We start from the raw sequence: 26,071 nt of genomic DNA on the forward strand, positions 1-26,071 counted from the left end.
ATTTCAAATTATAAGCTATAAGTCAGATTTCCAAATGTCCTGTGTATAATTGAGATAAAAGCTGATGGGTAGCAGTTCAAACTCTATCTCACCTTCTCTCCTTTTCCTCATACTGCCTTAAATCATGTTTCTAAAGGAAAGAGGGGAGAGTTTTGTTGTTTTGTTTTTGGTTTTTTTCATTGCCCTTAGTAACTGGTTTGGGGCTAAATCCTAAACATGTGGTGTGTGCCTATCACCTATTTTGTGTGGTTGAATATTACAGCTTATGCATGTTAGAGGTGTTGGCTGCATTATAGGGTAACCTAGTTTTCATTCTCAGTGCCTTTGTTTCAATCTCAGACATAACAAAATGTAGCTAAGAGGTCAGTTTTGACCATTGCTTATTACCTTTCATGCTGGACATTCAGTCTGAAAACAGGAGTCTTGGCTGCAGGCTTTCTTTCATTTTTTCTGAAGGTATTCATGGAGTATTGACTAAATGCCAAGTGAAGATACAAAGTGTTAATGCAATCAAAATATACATCATCACAGCTTATTCTAATAGGGAGAGGGCAAATAACATACCAAAAAAGCTGTTAATATATGTCAGATGGTAACAAGTACAATAAACACAAAACAGGGTAAAGGAGTTGTCAGGAGTGAAGGGGTGGGTCAAGGGTCTGAGGAGGTGTTATTTTATACAAGATAAGCAGAAAACACCTCTCTGATAAGAGTTCTTTTAAGCAGAAACCAAAAAGAAATGGTCTCTTCCTCCAAATAGCTTTTCAGGTAGGAGAAGATATTATCAATAGGGTGGGAGGGAATGGCTTAATGGAACAATGCTGAGGGATGAAGTCAGAGAGGCAACAGGGGAAATCCATGTAGAAATGCGAAGGTTGTTGCAATTATTTTGACTTTTATCCTGAGAAGGATAGGAAACTTCTCAGGTAAGTTTTGAGCAATGATTTTTCATGACCTCATTGTAACTCCTTCAGGAAAAATTAATGAGGGGAGTGGAGAGAAGAGTAGAAACTGCTCCGATCTGGGGAACAAGATAAAAGTGGAAAAGAATTCAAAGTGATTGAGTTCAATGTGTATTTTTAATGTAGAGCTTACAAGGTTTACTGACACATAGATCCAAGGCATGATTTAAAAAACAGAGTCAACGATTTCTCAAAAGTTCGTGGCTTTCACAACTGGAAAGTTGTGCAGTTAACAAGTACTTATGAGGAGATTGTGTAAGAATCAAGTTTGGGAGGTGAAATTGAGGGTTTGGGCTTTAGAAATATTAGGTTTGAGAATCTGTGAGATAATGCAAATAGCACTGTTGAGTAGGCAGTTGGATATGTGAATCTGGGATCAAATGAGAGATCTAGACTGGAGATAAAAGTTTAAGAATGGTTTGTATATAGATGGCATTTAAAATCATAGAATAGAATGAGATTGCTTAAGAATTGAACACTGACAAGGAAAACATCTAAGCAATGAGCATTATGTTGCTCTATTCCAGAGGTAAGGGCAAGTGTTTCTGAAGCCAGCCTGAGAAGGAAAGCCATTATTTAGAAAGAGAACCCATAAAGAATGATATCCTAGATATGAACAAAATGTTTGAAGAATGAGGGCATGTTTCATAGCTTCAAATGTTTGAATAGCTTAGGTAAAATGAAGAATAGGAGTTGAACATTGATTTGGTGATGTGTTGGTGTTTAGTGAACTTGAGAGAAGTAAATCATAGTAAAATGGTAGGGATGTAAACTTGATTGGGGTGTTTACAGAATAATTGGAGAAGTAAGGGCAGACTTTATAGACAACTTTTTAAAAAGAGCCTTGTTTTTAAAAATGGTAGTTGAGTGATATTCAAGATGGAGAATATAGGTCTCAATTGAGCTTTTTAAGTTTTAAGGTGGGATATTATGTTATGTTTTTATGCTAATAGGTAGTATTGACACTGTAGAGAAGAAAAGAATTGGCGAAGCATGACATAAGGAGGAAATTGAGCTCAGTGCTTAAGTAAACTAGAGAAGATGCAATCCAGGGTTCAACCTTTTTAAAAAAGAGGAATGTTCTTCTATAGTAAGGAGAGGAAAGATACCAACATGTGGGAGGAAAGAGTTAAGATGGTGGCTGTGCTAAGACTAGAAACTCTCTGCTGGTTGTTTCTATTTTCTAAAATAAGAAATAATTTTATCAACTGAGGTTAAGGAGGAAAGGTTGGAGGTTTGAGGGGAGAGAAGAGGTGTGAACAAAATCATGCAGAGAGTGGGAAATGAATGGCCTGGGGCAACAGAGCAGTGCCCACCTGTACTTAATGCACACCTGAATTGCCTTCCAGCTCCAAGTCAGATATGCTATCACCTTATTTGTGGACAAGTCATTTAACACATTTCTATTTAACTCCCAGGAAAACTAATGAGCTTATCTATGATCATCTATGTGCAAACACAGTTCATTCTTTGGGAGTTGCTGTACAAAATGAAGCTATAAATTTTTAGCCCTGTGTACTTTCTGTGGAGGTTTAATAATCAGTACCAAAATCTGACCAATGACATCTGCTCTACTTTTCAACACCCTCTATTCTCTGTACAATTTTTTCTATGGTTTCCTCATTTTGTCCCCTCTACCTTCTTTCTTCCCTCCTCTCAAATAATATAAATATGTTTGTGATACTCAAGAATGAGGGATATTACTCTCAGCTAAAAGGTACAGTTCTTATAGAAGAATGATTTTCAACTATGTTTTGTTGCTAACTTCAAAACATTTCTTTGAATGAAATCTGTGAGTGCTTGAAGAAGTGTTGTTTTATGTCTCCCCATTGCAGATCAGGTAAAAGTTGAGTCAGACTGATGTAAATTGGGTAGGACTGGGTGGATCAGTAGAGAGTCCCGCTTACCTTGCTCCTGCCCCACCTGAGACACCTCTGGTTATCCCAGAGATACCGATTGCAGAACTCCTACAAGAGTTTAGAACTATACCTGAGGAGATTGGTATCACTTACTATGTAGTATTACCTTTGTTTTATTATAAAAGTATCATTATAGGTCATTCCTATAATGATACTTTTAGTTATTTTGAGGAGTAATATATTAATTCTTCCATATCGTTCAAAATGAAATTGATTTTAATTCATTAAAAAGTACTGGTCCCTGGAGCTTTTACAATGAGAAAAAAGAGAGGCATGGTAAAATAAAGCATTTGGGAGTTCTGTTTCTAAAAATGATCAGGAATTACCTAATTAAGGTCCTCAGAAAACCATAAAAGTTGAACAGTGGTCACTTCCAGATGTTCAGGTTCCACAACTGGACTCACCACTCAAATGGTTTGAAGAGGCACAGCAGTTATTTTCAATTGCTAGAGTGAAAAATCAGATAAATTGCCTAGGCAAGTAGAAGGGAGATTGCATTGAGCTTTAGTAATCAGAATCAACACCTCAAATTATACTCAAAAGTCAAATAGGTAGTCAGCAACGAGGGGAGCACAGCTGTTACTCACTTTGTCTGTCCAATTCCCTTCAGCAGATGGACAATAAAAAGTCTGTGCATGCAGTAGGGAGGCATGAAAGCCTTTACACAGTCACAACATAAATTAAAAGTAACAGCATATCAGAGTCCAAATCAATAGATTTGGTGTTGCCATTGATAAGGAAAGAGCATCTTGAACAGAAGGCAATGCTAGTAATCATATTCTGTGAAGATCATGACACCTTTATTCCAAGGAGAGCTGTGTGCTAAGTGCATCATCATTATAGTCAAGAAACATTAATCATGCTTAATATGGGTGAGGTAAGAAAATGCTGATTAGCTCATGTTTCACAGCCTAGTAGTTATACTGAATACAAATCCTGTTTGCTTTATCTTATGGGAAGATACTGAAATGTTAAGTGATGTAACATAGTTCTCATGTTTGTTTTTTGGGAGAATTTATGAAGATCAATTCCTATGCTACACCAAGACCAAAGACAGCTGAAATTCAGTGAAATTTTCAGTTTAAGAAGTTGCCACTGCAAATACAGCAATGTTGTTGGACTTGGGTCACATGACAAGGGGAGAACACATACGGGAGGTATGGGGACAGGTAGAAAACCCCAAACATAAAAGCATTTGATGCCCCCACTGCAGAGGAATTAATACAGAAACCTTAAAGCAACAGAGGTCAACATGAGAAGGGGATCAGGAACCAGTGTAACGATCAGTTAGAGATGAATCAACCTGGGTTGTAACATATTTGTACATGAAAGCAATGCTAGGAATCTCTCTGTATAGCTGTCCTTATCTCACCTAGCAAAAACACTATGTCTTTCTTATTATTGCTTATTTCTACTCCTCAATGGAACTGGAGAAAAGCACAGAACAGGTTCTGCCTGAAAGCGAGGGGAGAGGAGGGGAGAGGATGAGGGTGGGGGCAAGGGTGAGAAATGACCCAAACAATATACACACATGTGAATAAATTAATAATAAAAAAAGGAAAAAAAAGAAATTGCCACTGCATTTGACCCAGGTGAAGGCAATTTGCAGATTGTTCTGTTTTTCCTGGACTGATAAACCTTGACTATATTCTGATCCATTTCCACATGCCTACTTTAAATGATTCCATTCCCTAGAGTTGTGTAGCATGGGGAGAAGGGCCATGCATAGTTCATGAGAAGAAGTAAGGTGGAGATTGATGACTGCCAGACACACCTATTTAAGTCATGATCTCTAGGTCTTTGTAGAAACTTCTCTAGAGTGTTTTAGTTTCTGGTGAGCATGTTTGAGTACTTTCGGTGGTGGTATGCCCAGCAGTGTGACATTTGTCTGTGTCACTAGTCATTTTAGGGGTTACACCTGTAATAGAACACTATGGTTGTGGTCCAGTGTGAATTGATGGAGTTTAATAGTACTGGGATGAAATCCAGCTCCATCACTAACTTGCTGGGTGACCTTGAGCAGGTCATGGGACCCTTTAAACCTCAGTTTCCTCACATGTACAGAGGTGGAAATTAATTTATTGGTCTGTTATGATAAAGAATCCCTTAAAATAATGTATAAAGAGTACCCAACAAAGAGCTTGGCACAGAGGGAGTGTTCAATAATCTATCAACATAATCATGATTTTTATTAATGCATATGCTATTGTTATTGGAATTCTTACTTTGATGTTAACTCATGAGGTGGAAAAAATAATTATATAAGACAATGCACTCATGTTACTTTTATAATACATTTAGATCATTTGGGTGGTATACCAGATCTGACTTGAAATGACTTTATGACTTCTACAAATTGTTGCTAGTTTTGAGAAACAAAAGCTTATTGGAGCAAAATCATCAGAAACCTGAAATACAGGCTTCAAAAGGCTCTTCTAAAAGCAGTGATTGCAGTTCTACTAAAATAATTGTGCAGAATTCTGAGTTATTTACTTAAAAGGCATTTGACTGTACATGTTTCTTAAAAAATAAATCATTATTTAGAGTCAACCTTGTATATAAGTCTTTCACTGTTGCTATGTGTTAGAATAATGAATTAGCAAAGATGCAGTGATGTCTTTCTTTTGATTATTTTTTTTATCTCAGCTTTCCTATGTTTATAAGCCTGAATGTTCTTTTATTTACATAATTCTTATTTAAGGACCATAATGATTTGACTATTGTTCTATTTATTATCTATCTATCTATCTATCTATCTATCTATCTTTCTATCATCATAGTATGTTAACATCTATATACAGTTACCTATATAATGACTATATAATGTTGTAAGGCCAAAAATATGCTTTAAGGCACAACTTTAATTTGACACTATAGTTCTTGGTTAATGAGTTATTTTCCTCTCCTTTCTATTTTTTGTGGATAAAGCTGTTATTAAGAATTTGTTATGCTCATATTAAGGTTTTAGTATCAATAAAAAGAAAACAGTTTATTTCTAATTAACGTTTGTGTGTAGTAATGAAAGTAATTCTCATATCATTTCATACTAGAATAAGAGGTACATGATTTAAAAAGCGCTGAGGTTCCACTGAGCTACATTTAAGGGTCAATAAACACTTTATGTTGGTGTTTTTCATAGGTGCATTATCGCAATGGGTCTTGACAAAAAAATAACTTCAACGAAATATAGGAAAGAAAAGAGCGCTGAGAAGAGAGAGGAACAGAGGAGGGGTGAGGAAAGACGGTGGAAGGAAAGAGAGAACATGATATCAAAAAGAAGTGAGATTGAAGGGAAGAAAACCTCAGTCTCAGACATTTTTTCAGCTCAAGAAATACAACCAGGGATCAGAGAAGTGAGAACTGCAGTGGAAGAAATTGAACAGAAAGGAAAACTAGAACAGGATGTTTGGGAAGACAACCAGGAAAAGACTTTTAAATATGGTAATCAATAGCATAGAGCTCTTTTGTTGCTGCTATTGTTTTACTTAAGCCTTTAAACTATTATTGTCAAAAGTTTCAAAAATATCCATTAAATGTTGTTACTCAGTTGTGATCTTGGCAACTCTGTTTCTTGGGAGCAATCTTTGCTGCTTTCTTAAACTTGCTAGGCAGATGCTCAACCCCTTGAGCTATACCTCTGGCCCTTTTTGCTTTAGCTTATTTTTCAGGTAGGGTCTTGCTTTTGCCCATGGCTGATCTCAGACCATACTCCTCCTATCACTGCTTCCCAATTGCTTAGGAACTACTGGTGCAAACTACAATGCCCAGCTTGTTCTTTAGATAGGGTCTCTCTAACATTTTGACCTGGGTTGGCCTTAAATTGCAATCCTCTTATCTCTTACCTCCCAAGGAGCCAGTATTATAGGCATGTTCCACTATACCCAGTCCTCCTCTGATACTCCATACACCTCCTCCTCCATATTCCATACAAAATTATGGAGTACTTGGTCATCTACCTTAGAGGAGAGCAGACCTAATCCCACAGGGCTAAAGGTACTTGTGGGGACAAGGCAGGAAGAAAGGGAAGTTTGTCTCTGTGAACCAGTCAGTGGCCCTACTGATTTCTGAAGAGACCATTTTAACGAAATACGTGATTTTACCTATATGTTTAGTTTTTGACTATACTTGCTTGGATGAAATTGATGAATTGCTTTGGCTTTAGGTAGGTGTAATCTATATGATTACTTGGTGGGAAACAATTCTACAACTAAAAGCTAAAAGTAGTTGATGTAGGCTTGCCTTCCTATTGCCTGTCCACCTGCTTTTTTTCTTTCTTTGTCTCTGTCCTCTCTTTATTATACTCTTCCCGCCACCACACACACATTCATGCATATTTATACATATAGACATGCACACATGCGTGTACGTAGAAAACTTAAGGTAGTAGCAACAGTAATAATAAAATTGCCCAGTACTGAGCACTGGACTAGGTACTATCTCAATTTATTCTTACCGTTTGATGTGGTAGGTATTAGTTCTTCCATTTTGCAGGCTGGGAAACAGAAGCTCAAGTGATAGAGGTCCTCATTAATTCTCTAAAAGAAAAAGCAATGGGGGAACAGAAGAAATTGTGAAAAGGAAGGATGCCAGAAACCATGCCACTAGTTCATTCACCCCACAACCATGAGCAGGTGATACAAAGGTGGTATATCATTTACTACAGCAACACTGGAAGGCTGATCTTTACATGTGGTGATGGTAGGGATAGAACAAACCCAGGCAGTGCTGAGTTTTGTATTTTCAGAGAAAACACAGAAGTTTCTGGAAAATAGGATGCAGGACTGTTCCTGAGTTTCACTATGTGTTCCTTCAATTTTATACTCAATTTTAGTAATATAACAGTAATTATGTTCTAATAGTGGATACTTGTGTGGCTCAGATTTTAATCACATGCTTCCACTGAAGTGTATGACTGTCAAAGGAATGCATATTACATGTGATTTCTGTTCAATGACCAGCTTCCTCCACCACCTAGTCCTAAACACTTTACTACTAATTCCTAATATTTATTAAGCACCTGCAGTTCATGGTGTTGAGTTAAAGATTATTGTTTTTAATAATGTCACAGCTTTGTACTAATCAGATTATAGATGAAGAAACTGAAGCTTAAAGATGTCAAACAAATTCCTCAAGGCCACATACCTAGGAAATGTTTTAACTGGATGGTGGACACATGACTACCTGATTACAAGACCCTCAGATTTCACTACTATGTAATACTGTGGATGGAATTTTCAGTAACCCACTCATGTTCTGTCTGGGTCCCTGATTATGTTGTGACAAGAGCAAATACCTGTAAAATAACACCTTTGTGTATTCCGCTGCAAACTGCAACTACCTTCTTATTAAGTCCTCCACAATTATGTAAAATTACTTTTTGTCTTCCTCCAGTTCCATTCCATTTATGGTAGTCCCCCTTTATCTCTGGAAGTATGTTCCAATATGTCCTGAAGGTGCCTGAAACTGTGAATTGTACTGAACCCTATGTGTATTATGGTTTTCCTACACATACTTATCTATAACAAAGTTTAGTTTATAAATTAAGTTCAGTAAGAGCTTAACAACAATAACTAATAAAATAAAAGAGTTATAAGAATATACTGTAGAACTGGGAATGTAGCTCAGTGGTAGAGGGCTTTTCTATCATTGCAAGGTTCTGTTCAAATGATCCCCAACACCACAAAAATATTATATATAAGTATATATATGAAATATCCTGTATATATATAATTACATATATATAAAACAATATATACTGTAATAAAAGTTATTTCAAACTTAAGACTTATCTAGTTTCTAGAATTTTCCATTTAATATTATACAAACATAACTGTATAAAACTATGGCTGTCCATGGGTGGATGAAGGTACAGAATGTAAAACCACAGATGAGAGAGGGACTACTGCATTCGATTCTGTTTCATGCAGTTAATCATGAGTCCTATATAAAAACCCTCAGCTGTTGACCTCAATAGTGTTGAAGGTAACATTGCTGAGGTCCCTATTAAAAAAAACTACTGAAAAATAAGTATACTCTCTCTAGTGTGCCTACATCTTATTTCTTCAACAAAAAATGGATGATTGGGTTGTCTTATTATAATGTATTTATCTTGCAATTTTATCTTTTTGCTCATAGAAGATTCTTAGTAAAGTCTTATTAATTGATAGTTAACTGGGCCAAGTAAAGAACTCTACTATAAGTTGACCAGCAATATTTGGGTTACAATGTTTATTTGTTTCATTAGTATTTCCTTTTTGTGTCATGCAATATGAACCAAATTCTTCATAATCTTGCTTATTGTACAATTTTCTTTCACCGATGTTCACATTTCTAGTTTAATTGCATTAAGTCTCCTTTGTGACAACGTTTTATGAATTCTCTTTGTTTGCTCCCTTCACTATTAGTTTTTATTTCACCTTTCCTCTTACAGTTCCCTCACTTGTTCTCTGTATTAACAGGGCTTTCTTTACATGTGCAGGGCATACATTTCTAAATTAAGTTTCTTTTATTTCAGTGGGTGGACAGCTCTCAAGTAAATTACCCAAGAGTCCCCACTACTAGAAGAGGAGCAAGAATGTCTAATGACTAAAACACACAAATTTGGGAAACTATTTTCCCTATAATTTTTGTTTTATCAATAATTGTTTATTTGCTTAATTAGTTCTGCACGAGATACTTCTGCTCTTTTTCTTTGGCATGCTGTCACTTCAAGATTTTTAGTTTTTGGTAGAAAAAAAGGGGAACAATTAAATATGAAAGGTGAAGAATTATAACCACAAGGGACAGCTGGAGTATATCTGATGTGACAGTTTCCTTTTCCTGCTACAGATTTGTTGTACTTCTTTAGGGAATGAAAATGAAGCAAATTTGTGGCTGTGACAGGAATACTCTTATTTTGTTTGTTTTTTTTATACTTACATTGAAATTATTTCATTTGTTGTAGGAATGAATAATGTATATGATTTGACTTCTAGCCTAGCTATAAAATCCTTCATAATGCTTTTTTTCTTAGTGCACATTTGGTTCTCAAAGAATACCCTGTTTACAGTGTAACTTTGCAGGTCCTTCAGTCCTGATTAATTGAATTTTTTCCACTTCACTATTCATTAACTTGATATCCAAATATTTTGAGCATTCTTCCTATGAAATATGATCTCACTGGGTCTCCAAATTAACTTTCATTATTATTATGCTGTTCTCTTCATTTTTAATTTACTTCTAATTTATTGTGCTCTATCCAGTTCTTCCCTTTGCATTTTGGTCATCGTGGATGATGATGTCCATTTGTAAATGAACTTTTATTAGGTTTCAGCCTTGCCATTTGGAGCTTCATTCCTTCTGTCCTCTTGTCCATGTATCTGATTGCAATCTTTGATCCTGTACTGTTCGTTTTCCATGTTCACTAATTGTGTAAAACAGAAGCACAAAGAAAAGCCCAGAGAAGAAAGGATAATGGAGTCAAAGTTCTCATTAAAGTGAAATAAGCTAAATATCAGGGATTCTATTTTCATTCTTATAGTGGAGATTTTCTTTTTCAGAATATGAAGAAGATTTTGAAGCAGATGAAGAGAAACAAGATAAAGAAGCTAATGAAGAAGGACAGGGTGATGATCAAATAAATGGAATATCAAAGTCACCCACAGAGGATGAAAAGGGTAATTTAGGCCCTATAACAGAGAGTGAGATCTCGTCGCAGAAGGCACCAGATGCTGGTGACAATGTGCAAGATGAGGGTGATGGATTCTCCGGGAGTGAAGGGGAAGAGGATAAACAAGGCGAGTTGTTTAGAGGATCACATGACAGACCTGCGTAGTCAGTGTGCTGTTCCTTTTCTTTATTCTATATTTAATAAGATGATCATCTTTTAAGAAAGATGTTTGTAGCATGGTTACCTAACCAGAGGAAGCTAGCCAATCAATTGTATATATGTATCTCCAAATAACAGAACCAATTCTTAATCTTTCTCTTTCTTTAGTTTCTTGGGATCTTTCAGCAGGATGTTAGGTAAAGCTTGTAGTGACATGTTTTCTGTTTGGTTAAAAAATTTGTTTAGCCCAAAGTATTCTCTTTAGGACACTCATATATTCTCTCTCTCTCTCTCTCTCTCTCTCTACACACACACACACACACACACACACACACACACACTTTTCTCTCCCTCTCACACACACACCATTTTGTGGCTTTTGAAAAATGAAAAGTAGTTCCTACTAACTAAAATGGAAAGCTGAAAATTTGAGCCTTAGGTTCTTTGGTTTTCTTTTCTTTTTTAAAAACTTACCTTAAACACAGAATGCTGGTATATTAGTTTCTTGGAAGAGTTTGTGGCTTTCTTGTAATCTTTCAGCCTAAAATGACTGTGCATGTTCACAGGGAAAGTACAGACCTTTTTAGGTAGAGAATGAGAAATACTTAAATTTCATCATTATCTGAGGCATATTTAAATTTTAAGACCTTTATGAAGATTTTAGTTCACCTAAATTGTGTTTGATGAAAGAATTGGTTTGGCCAAGACAGTGTAGTTTTTTAGTTAATCAAAGATTTCTGTTGGTTCCTCTTAAGCTTTTACCAGTAGTAACAATGACCCTCTCCCATATCTAATATGTGTATGTCTTTGCAATTAGTAACTACAGAACAAAGTCTTATTATGACTCTTTAAGTTACTGCCTGTTTTTCTGCATTCTTTTCAACTCCCAAATTTTTCTGTATAATACATCAAAAATTTAAATTCAAGAAGTACGTTAGAAAAATGTAAAAGAAAATTAAGTAATCAGATTATCATAAGATCAAATATTTGGTTTGTATTTCTACTCTCTTCAAAAAAAATTCAAGCAAATCTATTCAAAATTTCATGAACAAATATACGAGGCAATAAAAAATCAATACAGAAATTATTTACAATAAAAGAAAAAACAACTTTGCTAGGAACCAGAGATTGTTTACATTGCTAGGTAAACAAAAATTTTAATCCTGGGCTTTCTGATAGTGAAGGTAAAGTGTGGAGCACAATTTGAAAAAAATGAAATATTAACTATTGGTAAATTTGAAAATGAGATTTACATTCTTTTTTATAGTTGAAAGAACTACGTACAATTAATGGTAATTTCAGTATTTTTAATCACTTAAAACTACTTTTCTATAATTTCTGTTAATACTTAACATTTTTTACACTAGGTCTGCCTAATGAATAAGCTTTTTTCTCTGTTTGAATGTGAATATTGGAGTTAAGTTTATATGCCAATGTGACATAAAGAATTCAATAGCAAAATGATGTCACCTGAGTTGATAATTTAAAAGAAATTATCCAGGTCATTTGAACTTGGCAGGTAATTGAAAATATGTTCAAATATAAACATAGCTGGTTCAAAACACAAAGGCCTCTCAATTTTTTATTTCTATTATAATGGTGTAAAATTAACAAGTTGTTGATTTCATAGATTCTGTAAACTCTGAATACCTAGCTGTCTGGGAATAATTTTTGTGCTGAACAATCACCTTTCTTTCTGAGAATCATATGGGCTTTTCTAAGACAGAATAATAACTGTTCAAACTAAGAAGGATGTGGACTGTACTTGGTTTTTTCTTAGAGGGAAAGTTTTAATCATTTAGACCTGCAATTGTTGAATAACTGATAATGATAGGTAGGCTTTAACATTGAATACTGCTTGCGTATAACTAACTGGAATCCTGTGTTTCGCAAGATATCCTATAATTGATAATGCAATAGGCCACATAATGACTTTACTATGTGCTAAGTCCTGTGCTAAATATTTCACATGAATTATTTACCTTAAATAACCTTAAAAAACAGTTACTTTTTCTTTTGTATCTACATTTTACAAATAATTAAGCTTGGAAATGGTGAAATTAAATAACTCCCAAAGTCACAAGCCAGAAAATAGTGGAACCAAGATGCAAATATTACCCAATTTCAAAGCCTGCATTTTGGAGGAAAAAAACATATTTTTCCAAACCAGAAAATTACCTAAAATTAAAGGAAATCCTTTCAATAAAAGGACTTTGTCTCCTTAAGGATACACATTTCAGAGGCATTTATTTTGAGCTCATTATCATGTCCTGTGATCAGGCCACTCTTTCTTTTGTGTGTGTATTGTGTGTGTGTGTTTACTCTGTTTTGTTTTTTAAAAGAGGAAATAAAAATAGACAGTTTCTAATTTTACCTATAATGCCCTTTCTCCTCCCTGGATGGACTTTCCTGTCTTTTGCAAAGTTCTGGCTCATCCCCCTCCTCTCTCATGACTCTATTCTTCCTCAGCAGCTTCACTAAGCTCTTTATTTTATGAAGCCCTGCCATTCAGTAGTGCATTTTTCATTCATTTCATGTGTGTTAAATTTTGTCCCTTAAACTAATTACATTAATTAATTTTACTATGAAAGCTAAGATTGCTCTGTAATTCATCACAGAGCTGACTTCCTAAACATTTTGTAAATATTTAAGAAATTTGCTTGATTATTAACACCAAGAATTCTAAGATTCTTTGGTTATTGTCATGATAATTTAGTTACATTTATGTTATATGATGATTATTGGAATTTTTATAAAAAATGTATAGCTAGTAGCATTGTATAGGTATAGAACATATAGTAGTTTAGTTATGCATTGAAAACTATAAGAACATACATCCAGTCTACAAATGTTGGGAAATTAAAGAGCCAGAAATGAAATTGGCCACCTAATTTTTTTTGTCATTTCAATAATGACATTACTGACTTATGCTTTTAAAGGGCCCTTTTGCATCCTGGGTATCTATATTAAAACATTGCTACTATTCTGAAATAAAATCTTATTGCTTATTACTATTTCTTTCCTTCACCTCAAGGCTCTAATTTTCTGTCCCTCTGTTTTAATAGCCTGCTTTTGTGTTACTCAAAAACATGTCTTTTAGCATGTGAAGTATCAGAATTAGAGATTTCATTCAGCAAATAAGTAGCATGTATTAAAAATGGTAATGACATGATAGATTCCTTGAAACACTCTGTTGAAAAGCAGGACAGCATTTCATCTTCAAAAGTGTAAGAGGCATATTGTGACCACTGAATTCCAGACACCAGTACATCCTTTTTATTGACATGATTAAGAATCTCACTGTTAGTATTTGGATGTGTTTCATTTGAACCTGCCTGCACCTGTTCCCAGAGGGCAAACAATTGCCCAGGCTGTCACTCTTGTGACAAGTCGGCTCCATTTAAACTGCCAGCTAACAATTGCGCTGGCCCTCCTTGATGAATAACACTGTGCTGAGCAGCCGGAGAGTGATAGAGTGCTACAGACCGAAAGCTGACTAAGAGAGGTCCCTGGTTTAGGAATGATGTGTGAGACTTCCTATCATTTAAAAAGAATGACAGCTTCCTTTCTCTGCATTTGTGTTGGAAACCCCAGGCACTAATTTACCAGCTGAAAATATATTGTCATAGATGAATGTTATAAGGTTGAGGGGAAAAGTATCTTGTTGCCAGGAATATACTTTTATACTTTTAAGGACAGTTTGGATAATAGTGCTTTAAGAGTAGAGGTAAAGACTAAATATTATGAGACAGAAGATAGAGAGAAGCAGACAAGACAGAGCAAGAAAAAGACAGAGATGTAGATAAAGGCAGAGAATGTTTTCCCAGACATGAAGCATTCTTTTCCTAGTAAGAAAGATAATGATTTCATTTGTGTTGCTTTTCAGTATATTGAAGAAGTAGACCTCATAGACTTAAGATTCCAGAGTCACGAAACATTCTGTTTACTTGACTTACTGATTTCAAGAATTCACTATTTTGGGGAGGGAGGGTGGGCTGACTATGGGCTTAAAGAGAAACATAGTGAAGCCTTCTCCTTCTGTGTTGAAATTGTATGTGCTGTGAAACTATACCCTGAGGATGTTAGTGTAGCTTTTCCTTGGATCAGGAAAGATTATGGGACGATTGTAAGCAGCTTCTGGACAGAATCTTTCTGTGTGATTGTTTGCATGGTTAGTCAGATCTTAATTTTTCATTTTCTAAAAATTTTTCTTAATGGTAAAAATTTCTCAATCCATTGTCACCTTTAGATTAATGAAGCAGGAAGTCACATCTTTAAGTAGGATACTTAAGTGTTGCCCCATTCCTTAGTTTACATGAAATACTTTTATATGAGTTATTTTTCTACTTTTGAATCTGTCCTATATGTAGCAATGATATTATCTAGACAATAAACTCTTGTGAAGGGATGATTGACTAGATTAATAAACAAATGTATAAAGATTTCTGGAGCACCATATGACATGTGATTTGATTCTAATCTTAATATTTAACTATTCATTTTAATGTTTAGAAGGTACAATTAAAGGTAAATATAAATGAAACTTCATGGTTTTTCTTTTCTTCCTGCTATAGCAGTGTTTATCTGTGGATATATGTATCCTTATAAAGTAACATATATATTTGTTTCCATGAATTGAGACACTTCAATTCATGATAATTATCTATATGAAGATATATGCTCTCTCTTAATCAACTACTGTTCACACATGGAATTTAATGATTTCTATTTTTATTTTCATTAAGCACATATTCATTCTGCAGTAGTTATTGAGTACAAACTACTTATCTAATTAGATATTGTTGTACATGAAGATATTGACTGAACCCCAGTATCTGATATAAAATATACACAAATTTTTATGAACTCATGAAAATAACTAAGACAGAACTACCCATGTAAGTAGTAGTAAGATTTATAAGTTATGTATCATGGATAATTTGAAGAAAATATGAGTATCATTTATGTAGATTTTGCTGGAGTCTTAGACTAAGGAATAAGAAAGAGATTTGATTGGTGTTAGAATTTAAGATAGAAGAGTATGAGCTACTGGGTTGGGATCCACAGTACATCACTGGGTTGATCTAAGTTTTCAATGCAATTTATTCATTTGACTTTATGCAACAAAACTATGGTAGCTATCTGGGCTTTTTGCTAGTAAACCAAGAACAAAGTTAAACCAGGATATCATTGAGAAAATAGTGAATTTAAACCATGCTCCATGCTAGAAGGATGAGGAAATGATTGAAAACTAGGGTCAGCACTTGTCATAGGTTTAAGACAGATAATTTGGCAGCAATATAGTTACAGCTTCTAAAGCTTTTTCTATAGTCATTGTTAAGAAAATGAATTAACATCTTAATGAACAAGTACAGGTGATCTACTATGCTCATGCACAAAGGGGAAAATAACTAGTTACTGTCCATTTCTAGAGTATGTAATCTATGGGGTCCTGGACTTCCTTTTCTTGTAGAACATCACCTGGCACAGAAGATATTCTCAATATGCATGAATAGATATAAGTGGGTAGGGATGTGGAGGGCAACTCAGAACCTCAGTTATGAGGAGGAAGAGCAGGGCTCACCTTGAATACATTGGACTGCTATTGACCATAGATACGTATGTGGTTAGTGCCACTGATAGGATGATAGGATGTATACCAAACTGTCAATCAGGCAATACTGTAAAACATTGGGGATTACTGGCCCACAAGCACACATATGTACACACGCACATGCACACCTTTTCTGTGAATGTTCACAGTGTTTCATAAATATGGCATATATATTTCACATAAATGGAATAAATAGCATCACAGTCAATGTTATAACAAAACCCAGGAAGGTTTTGACTGCTGTCTTTTGCTGTGCATTCATATTGCCTCAGAATGTCTTAAATGTGCTCTGAGCTCTGGAATGCACAAAATGAAGAGTGACCACTGGAGTTTGAAAAGTCTCTGTATCTCAGGAGTTCTAATCTTTTGGAGAGAACTGGTTCCCATTTGTCTTCCGTGAGAGGTAACCATGGAGAATTAGGCAGGAGGACCAATGGTGGGTCCATAACAGTCATTACTTCCTATTTGAAGGCCTTTTAGCAGATAGAGGGTTTTGGTTTTATTATACTGTATCATTATAAAAGAAGTATTTTACAAAACTTGCTGCTTTATAGCTAATGGAGGTTGAATTTTATTTAACCTCTTTGGGAATCCCTTTATTGGTCTACAATAAGAAAATAATAACCAGTCTACAGAATTAATGAGATGTTTATAAAATGTTTACCTCACCATTTGGTATACAGTAAGTACATAATCATAATCACATTTTGTTTTCTTCTCAATAAATGACAGCTGTGATATCACTCAACATAATGTATCAGGCTGGACTCACAACAAATAATTCATCAGAATACATGTATGATAGAAAAAGATTGCGAGTTATAAAGAAGTGATTTTTATTTAGTTATTTTTTTGTGGTACTGGTGTTTGAACTCAGGGTCTTACACTTGTTAGGCAGGTGCTCTGCTACTTGAGCCATACCTCTAGCCCTAAGAAATAAACACTTAATTTGATCAGGTTACATTTTTTTCTCATGTAATTTTTACAATGACTTATGAGGAACAAATACAGTCATCCCCATTTTATAGCTAAGAAAACAGAGGCTTTAGGGAAGGTAAGCTTGAATGAACTCAAAGCTATTAAGTAGCTGAGTCATGATGAGGACATCATGAGCTCAATTCCATGTTTTTTGAAATAAGATTTCAATTGCAGTGATGCAGAAAAATGGAATAATTATCTATGAACAGTTATCAATGTCATTGAAAAGGGAAAAAGGATATGGGGATTGATTGAATATGGAGACAGAAGTCTGAGACTCTTCTTAGGACATGGAACCAAGGGACCAACCTCGCTGGCTTTGGCCAAGGCCCCAGGACTGAATGCACATCTTCTCACTGCCTAAGGACCAGCAGTAGGTCCTTCAGCATCAGTACCTAGAGGAAAACCTGAGGTAAACAGGAAGCTGGGTAGGAGTCAGAGTTGTTTTCTTATATGCCTCCAATATAGTTTTCCCTCCTAATGACAAAAAAATTATATATATATGCCCTTAAAGTCCCTTTACATGAAAGTTTTTGTATAAAATTGTTTTATTTCTAAAAGAATAAATAAAATTTCATTGTGAAAGACCCATTTCATGGCCCTGAAGCTTTTGGGGTATTTTTTTTTTTTTTTTGGTAAGCATAGTCTTATCCCAGTGTCCGCATGAAAATGAGATCAAGAAATGATAGTGAAACTAAATTATACCATGAGGTTAGAGAGGACTTTGAAAACTGAAATGAGTTTTTATGGGCGGTCAGGAGCCCTTGTCACTTTGAGACTATTCATTCTCCTGAGCTTTCTTGGCTAAAGGACTGACTCAAAATTAAACCAGGGCAGCACATGTCAGCCTTATGAAATAAAATAATAAAATTAATAGAAGCTACTAAAGAAAGTTAGAAGGTTGACCATTTTTTTTATTTTATGAACAATTCAGAGCTAAAAATAGGAGTCATTCAGCCAATATTTAGTGGTAGATATATTTTTGCAAGGTCAGAACAAGTGTAACATTGTGTCCTAGCTAACTGCATTAATGAAAAACATCAATTAAACTACTAATAAATAAGTATTGTTTCTTTAAAAAAAATGTAAAATGCTTAAAGAGGAAGAGAGCATGGACCCTAAAATTTCTGAACTGATAGAAATAAAATAGAGAAAAAGTCTCCTTGATCTGACCTGTTCCCTGTGGAGAGACAGCACATTTAGATTTTATAAAATGGAGTATAAAGAATGAATGGCTGAAGTATGTGATTTCTTTGAAGAGTAGTGGTCATCTGGTGCTTGTCAAAGCATTGGGAGATGAGAACAAATGGAATTGTGCTTAAGGGGCTCTGCTGCTTAAAGGGTTTTTTTTTTTTTTTTCTGGTTTGTTTCTAACTGCTATGTAGCACCTCTCAAATTTTTGTGGAAATGCTGATATGTCTCTGTGACTATATTTAAAATGCTAAGAACTGTCATAGAAAGCTGGCAGGGCTGGAGGGACAGAGGGGAGAAGATAAAGATAAAGACAGGCATTAGCTGCTATAGAGATCTGTGTAGCTGTCATGCAGAAATAAAAGAAGCAGAAAAGTGAGTAAGGAACACAGGGAAGAAAAAAACAAGAAAGGCAGCATTGAAGTGTAGGCTTTTCCATTTGAAAATATGTTCTATAAAAACAATTACAAACACAGATCCAGTGGTTTAAAAAACAAATGCAAGTTCATATTTCTCTGGTCCACAGCAGTATATATGCAGTTACTTTTATGCTGTGTGTCTTCCTTATGGAGATTCAGTGTGTATGTTACATTCTTGTAGGTTGTTTAAAGTTTCGGAGTAGTATGCAAACTGTCTTTACTAGTGTAAGTTTCTGGACAGTGTATCTGTGGCACCATCTCATTGTATGGCTTGAAACTCTTCCAGTTCTCTGTGCCCATCTCCTAGTTCCCACACCGTTTCCTCCTTCAGAGGACTGCCCTGGGATACTAGAGATGTTTCACCCTCAGGCACAAAAAGCATGGAAATTCCAGGGAGTTTCTGTTCCCCTAGGGTGGCCCATAGCCAACATCTTACTGGTTTAAAGTATGAAAACCTGGCTCCATTTTAATTTAATTATACTCTTCTAATCTAACTTACACTTCTGAGGTCCCCATGGAATTTGGCTGAGGTTTGATTGTTGTTTGAAACAGCTCCTTGATTGACTGCTTCACTTCCTTGCCTGGCTTCCTTCACTCCATTAAGAGTTTCTCCAGGAACATGTCCTTAACATATCACCTTCACATGAAGCTTCATCTCAGAACCTTGCTTCTGGGGAACTCAGAATAAGACAATATCTCCTACACACACACATGCATGCACACACATGTATATGTATATACACACACCCAAACACACACCAGCATCACCTAAAAACATTTATTAAATATGTATGTACTGTGTAAATGTATAATCTTACCATATGCACATACCAACGTGTCCTAGAATGGTAGATTCTGCAGTAGATAAAACAATTTGTTTCATGCAAAGAGAATACTGTGACTACGCAAGAAAATAATAAGGAAATGTGTGCTTTTGCTGTAAAAGCAAAGAATTATTCAATTTTTTTCTATAACAAAGTAGATACTTATAAAGGCTTCCCAAATCCAAAAATCAGGATGTTTTTCAATTAAATGTGATCTATTAAAATCTTTTCTAGTTCATAAATCAGATAGACTTTTCTTTATTATGCCAATAATGTGGAACATATGAGAAAGAGGAATAAAATCTACTAAAGAATATCTTTAAAAAATTTTAGTATTAGGAATTACTAGCATAGTTTTGACAATTATTTTATGGAACAATGATGACATCACCATTATAATTTTGTAGATATTAAAAGTGCTTCATCAGCCTCATCTAGAAGTCACCCCTATTCTAGCGACAGTGAAGATGAATCTGCAGAGGGAGACAGTGGAGCCCACACTGAAAACAGTACAGATGAAAGTGTTAGAAGTTCATCTTCTCAGGAGCTGAGTGAAAATGATGAGCCAGGAAAATCCCACCTTTCAATTGAGCACTCTTTTGAAGTTGAAATTGAAGACCAAGAAATAACAAAAGTAAAAATGGAGACCAAGCATCTGTCAGCAGAGAAAAGCTATGAGAATGATCTTGAAAAAGAAATGGAGAATGAAACCCAAGGGATTGTAGAGAATTTATCTGAGAAGTCCAGGAAACATGCTTCTGAGGAAGAAAAGGAAAAAGATAAGAGTAAGCTTTGGGAAGAAAGCACTGCTAAGGTGAAGGACAAAGGGGCAGGTTTCCCTGGGGTGGAGGAAAGTGGTAAGTATGGCCACTGAGTTGACTTGCCATTGTCCCCATGCATGGAAGCTGATTTTGGCCATTGCATACTGTGAAAGCTTGAGAATCACTATTGTGATAGGGATTCAATGTTTCCCTTCTCTCCTTGTCACATAATCATATATGAATTTTCAGCTTGCTGTTTTCTTTCTATTGCATTTAAAAGTCACTTGCTAATTCTTATATAGCCTGTTTCCTATTTTCTGTAAATTCCTTCTTATGATAACTCTACCTCAAGAATCAAATAAAGCATGATACATGTCTGAAGGGAAGGATATGTGTTCTTTTTAGATGTTAATACTAGCATTGCTATTTCTTCTTAATTATATATGCATAGCTCACTTCATAGGTGCTTACTATGTTCCATGTGTGGTTCTAAAAACATATATAAACTCATCTTATTTCATCTTCCCATGAGTTAGATCCTGTTATCATACCATCTGTTCTTCATAGATGGAAAAGCTGTGGCTTGAGGAGACTAAGCACATTTCTAAGAATTCTACAGCTAATAAGGGGCCTTCCCAGTATTTGGATTCAAGCAGAATGTTCTAATATCTAAAGATTTCCTATTGTGTCTGCATAATTGTGATTTAGATTTAGATAAACAGATTTGAATAAAATATTCTATTTGACTTGGAAAACCTAAGAGGTGTCAAACAACCAGACCCCAGAATCATAGACACATTTAAGGTCTGATGTTTTTCTTGCCATTGGAGGACAGTGAAAGGATTGAGTTGCATCCTGTGGACAGCTGGGTTGTGCCTGCCAGACACCTGGTTCTCACCGAGCAGTATCCTGTACCTTGTCACATGTTCCTTGGTTTTTTCCCTGATAGCTCTCATTTGTCTACTCTGCCAATGCAGTGGGCAGTCTTCTGGATTCCAAGATAAAATCTGTCTTACATTTTAATAATATGAAAATCTAGCTGTGTTTTTAAAAAAAACCATTATCTATTTTTAAGCCCTAAAGCTATTATTAAGTCTACATCTGGGAATGGAGGTGTTGAATAGTTACTTTTCCATTTAGCCATTAATATAATCTTGTACTGGGTGCAAGGCACCCCAGTAAGGAGGAAATGTGTGAGAAGAGGGTTCCTCCCATAAAATGCCATGAAGGCTTGTCAGACCAATAACTACGGTTGCATGGGAAAACCAAAGGAGGTATGAAATGCTATAAGGCTTCAAAGGAAGAGAAATTCCATTTGGTTAAGTCACTTTGGAAAGTTTTTATGATGAACATACTTGAGAAGAACTTTAAAGTTAGATACAATTTTAAAGGTCGGATGCAAGACAACGAAAGCATTCAGATAGTGACAAAAAATAAAGAATATGGTTTTTATTTTTTTAAGTGGCCTTCACAGATCCAGAAATTTACTATAAGGCCTTTATTGAAAAGGTTCTCAACCTAAGCCTTAGAATTATTAATTATTTTTGGCAGCACTGGGATTTGAACTCAGGGTCTTGTGCTTTGTTAGACAATTTTGACATATGTGCATCAAAATTCTATTAAAATATATTTAAAACTCTTTGATAAAATAATTTAAATCTTTGATCTTGGACTTGATCATTAAATTCTGGTACATATAACATATAACTGAGAAAACCTGCATAATTTTGCAAACTACTAATTAAAAAGGCTAGGAATGTAGCTCAGTGCTATAACACTTGCCTAAAATGCACAAGACCCTCGTTTCATTCTGCAACACTGCAAAAAACAAGAAACAAGCCCAAGTAAATATGTTATAGTTCATAGTAACACTGACATTATTATTATTTTTTCTACTTCAGAAACTAGATTGTTCACCTGGATTTATGTAAGTAAACATCTTTTTTTGTAAAGTAGGGTTACTATAATGTATTATAATTTATAATGTAGGTTGTAATTAGGCAATGGATAGAATAATAGAGATGGACTATGATCATACCAGATAGAATAGACATTTTTCCCCTTGGATTCATGAAATGATAAGTATATATAATTTTTTTATTTTACCCAAGTACACCAGAAAACCTATGTTCTTGACTTGATAACATCTTTAATTTTAAAATATATTTATTAAAGTTTGTTTAGCACTAGGTGGCAAGGTTTGAGACTAATATATTTGTTAAGGTCTAATATACGCGCTAAATCTATTTATTAATGCTCAGTTTTCATTAACATCTAATGACTACATTTGGAATAACACTTAGAAAATAGAGAAATGTAGTACTGAAAAAATTACCCATAGGTTTATCACACACACACACACACACACACACACACCCAAAAATCACTTTTAACATTTGTTCAGGTTTTTAATTTATAAGTCTATAGTTTACAAAGTTATATTGCCATATGTTTATAAAATATATACTGTTTTATCTTAATGTTATGCCACAGTCATTTTCCATGTTACCATGTTACCTTTATGAACATGTTTAATGTCTTTATATTCTATCCTGTTGTTTTCTCATAATTTAACTATTTCCTTATTGTTGTATATTTATGATTTTTTAATATATTTTGTTTTTTATATATTATGTTTTTTCCTATTTTCACTATTATTAGTACTACTTTAGTTAGTATTTTATTACCTAGATTATTTCAAGTTTATAAATTTTTAATGATTGTTCTGGGAAGTGTAATTTCTGCATCAAAAGTAATAGATATTTTCCCAATCTTGATAATCATTTTTTCTCACAAACAACTGGTTTAAAAGTGTAAATAATACAGAATAGAAAAAAAACAAAGTGAAAGTGAGATTTCCTTGCCAAATTTCTTTTTCTCAGACACTACTGTAGTTAACAGTTTTTAAACCCAAAAAATGTTATGACTGAAGTAAAATGCAACTTTATCATCATGTAGGTAGAATAAAACAGTCCTGACCAATGAATAAGAAAATCTTGTGATATGACTTGAGGTCTAAGTATAATTTCTGAATGAATTTTGTGGAAGCATGTAGTTGTTTGTTCCAGTACATTACTTTTGCCAATGAATATTTGTTGGGCATACACTTTGTGTCACACACTGTTCTCCATGTGGATATTACGAAGTCACGGTCTACATGAAGCTTATATTCTGGGATGGAAACATGTCTAACAAATGAAGTGGAGTATCTGGGAATATACTGGGAGGAAAAAGCAGGATACGAAGGAGTGATGGTTTAAGGAAGGGGTGAGAGATGGCCTCTCAACTGGTGAGACATTTGAGCAGAGATCTGAACAAAGAGCAGACAAAACATAGTATAACAAGAGCGAAGGCCCTAAATTGGAAACATACTTGTTGAATGGAGGACTTGAAAAGGAGGCCAGTGGGAGAGGAGTAGATAAGAGAGAAAGTGGTTCAAGATGAGGCCAGAGGGGCAAAGTTTTGGCCATGGGGAAAAACTTATTCTGCGATAGGAACTCTTTCTACTGTAATGATCTTAGCAGGCAAATGGCATGTTCTGGAAATTGTGAAAAGATTATTCTGGCTACTATATAAAGATATAATTTGTCTTTGAACAGCTGTGGCCTTGAGTTTATAATTAATCCTGAGTTTTGTGGGTCATGTTTCAATGTCAAAGGTAACACAGAAACATCTTTACTGTGTAGGAAGATGTTGTTTTTTGAGAAGGTAATTGATTGGCTATACAAATAATGATAAAAGCACAGGGATACTTTTCAAGGTGACCAGGAACTTAGAATGAAATTGAGTACATCATTATTCTGCTTTTATGTTTCTTAATTCTTAGAATTAAGATAACTTTCTTGGAAAAAATTTCTTTTGTTATTGAGTTACTCAGGATTCTTAGCATGTTTTAAGATGCAATCAACTTGTTTTGTTTCAAAACTAGCAGAGGAAGGGAATGACTTGGCTAATATTGAGAAAACAGAAAAGTGATTATAAATGATGTAATGTTTTCCAAATTAGGATACTTGTGTGTTGACATTTGGAGACTTAGAAAAAAGAAATGATAATAAGAATTAAAGTAAGTATGAAATGAAATACACTAGCATTTTTGATTAAATAATTTTAAAATTTATCTAGACTAAAGTGATTTTACTTCCCATCACCTATTTTATTGTCCAAACTTCTCCATGGACACTGTTGACTAGGAAAACTTGGTAGTCTAAAAAAGGAAACAAATAAATAAAAACTCTAAAATTCTCATAATATATAATAAGTGGAAGATCTTGGATGATTTCTTGAATGCGCTTATTCCTATGCGTAGTTTTCTTTTCACCTGAGCTAGGTAATAATGACATCTGAAGCTTTATAGAGAACAAGTAGTTACAGGAAGGAAATTCTGTGGCTTTCTTCTGCCCCTTTTTGCATTATTTTAAAGGACAAAAATGTCCTATAGGGTATATAAAACCATGGGAGAGAAAGGAAAAGAAAGGAACACAATCAACATAGAGAAATTATTTTAAAAAATTGGAAAAGTGAGGGTGCTAGCCTCAAACTGTGTCTAGCCTGCAAAATTATAACATTATCATGATTCTGAATGTTTTATTTTTCTTAAAATCAAAGTTTATGGTAAAGAATGTCTAAAAGTTTCCAAATTACCCATTTAAACAACAAATAAACAGTGCTTCAAAAATGATCAAAAGTGTTTTCAAATGTAGTAAATATTTATTACTAACCCATTTGCAGCTTGACTTGTAGATAGTAAGGAGTCAAGTTTTATATCCTACATATGATAGCCTGGATTTTAAAATATAGTGATTTGTTTCCACCAAGGCATTTAAATTATTGCATCGCAAAATGATACCTGTTGAAACTGTCCCAGGAATAAGGGGATGAAAGAGAGCAGTGGAGGGGATAAATTCAAGTATGATTTATTTGATACATTGTAAAAACTTTTGTAAATGCTATAATGTATCCCTACCTAGCATAACAATAATAATAATAAAAAAAGAAAATAGGTGAGGCAAATTTTAAATATGTAAATAAAAATAAACAAATTATTGTATTGTGTTTCTAAGTTTCTCCATTGACATAGTGGCAAGTCAACTTTTAAAACAATTTTATTTATTTTATTGTGCTGGGAGTACACTGTGACATTTACAAAAGTTCTTAAAATATATCAGATATATCATATTTAAATTCACCCTCTCCATCATTCTCCTATCTCCCCATTCCTGGAGTAGTTTCAATGGGTATCATTTTCCGTTTACATACTTGTGTACACAGTATTTGCACTATATTCACCTCCTATACTCTTTCTCTACATCCTCTGCAAGTCTTTTAAAGGAGATTATCATTTTAAGGAGAATGATAATCATAAAATTCTGAGAAATACCAGCAAACTTGGTGGTAAGGGATCTTGTACCTGATGTCTTCCTCCCTCTGTTCTATCTGAAATGAGGAAGAAAGTTTAAAAGTTTAAAAAAAGTTTAAAATTTTGCTCTTGAATTTAGGGTAGGTAAGACCCAGATGTCAAAAAATTTAATGGATTTGTTATATGAGGGCATATTAGAGAAAAATGAGAAAGAGAGGTCTCATGGAAATTAAAGAAGAG

General features: G+C 34.5%; 1 protein-coding gene across 2 annotated transcripts in view; it reads left to right on the forward strand.

Annotated features, from left to right (window-relative positions):
• The window catches only part of Erich3 (glutamate rich 3), a 99,147-nt gene that overhangs the window by 60,234 nt on the left and 12,842 nt on the right, over positions 1-26,071 (forward strand). Inside the window, exons 10-12 of one of the 2 annotated variants that reach the window (XM_074079754.1) lie at positions 6,021-6,322; positions 10,420-10,536; positions 20,122-20,571. In XM_074079754.1, coding sequence (XP_073935855.1) covers positions 6,021-6,322; positions 10,420-10,536; positions 20,122-20,571 — 869 coding nt within the window. Of the gene's footprint in view, positions 1-6,020; positions 6,323-10,419; positions 10,657-20,121; positions 20,572-26,071 lie in introns of both variants that reach the window. The other variant, XM_074079753.1, reaches the window with a different exon arrangement.

The sequence above is a fragment of the Castor canadensis genome, chromosome 7 (genome assembly GCF_047511655.1).
Source record: "Castor canadensis chromosome 7, mCasCan1.hap1v2, whole genome shotgun sequence".
In the NCBI taxonomy this organism is placed as follows: Eukaryota; Metazoa; Chordata; class Mammalia; order Rodentia; family Castoridae; genus Castor; species Castor canadensis.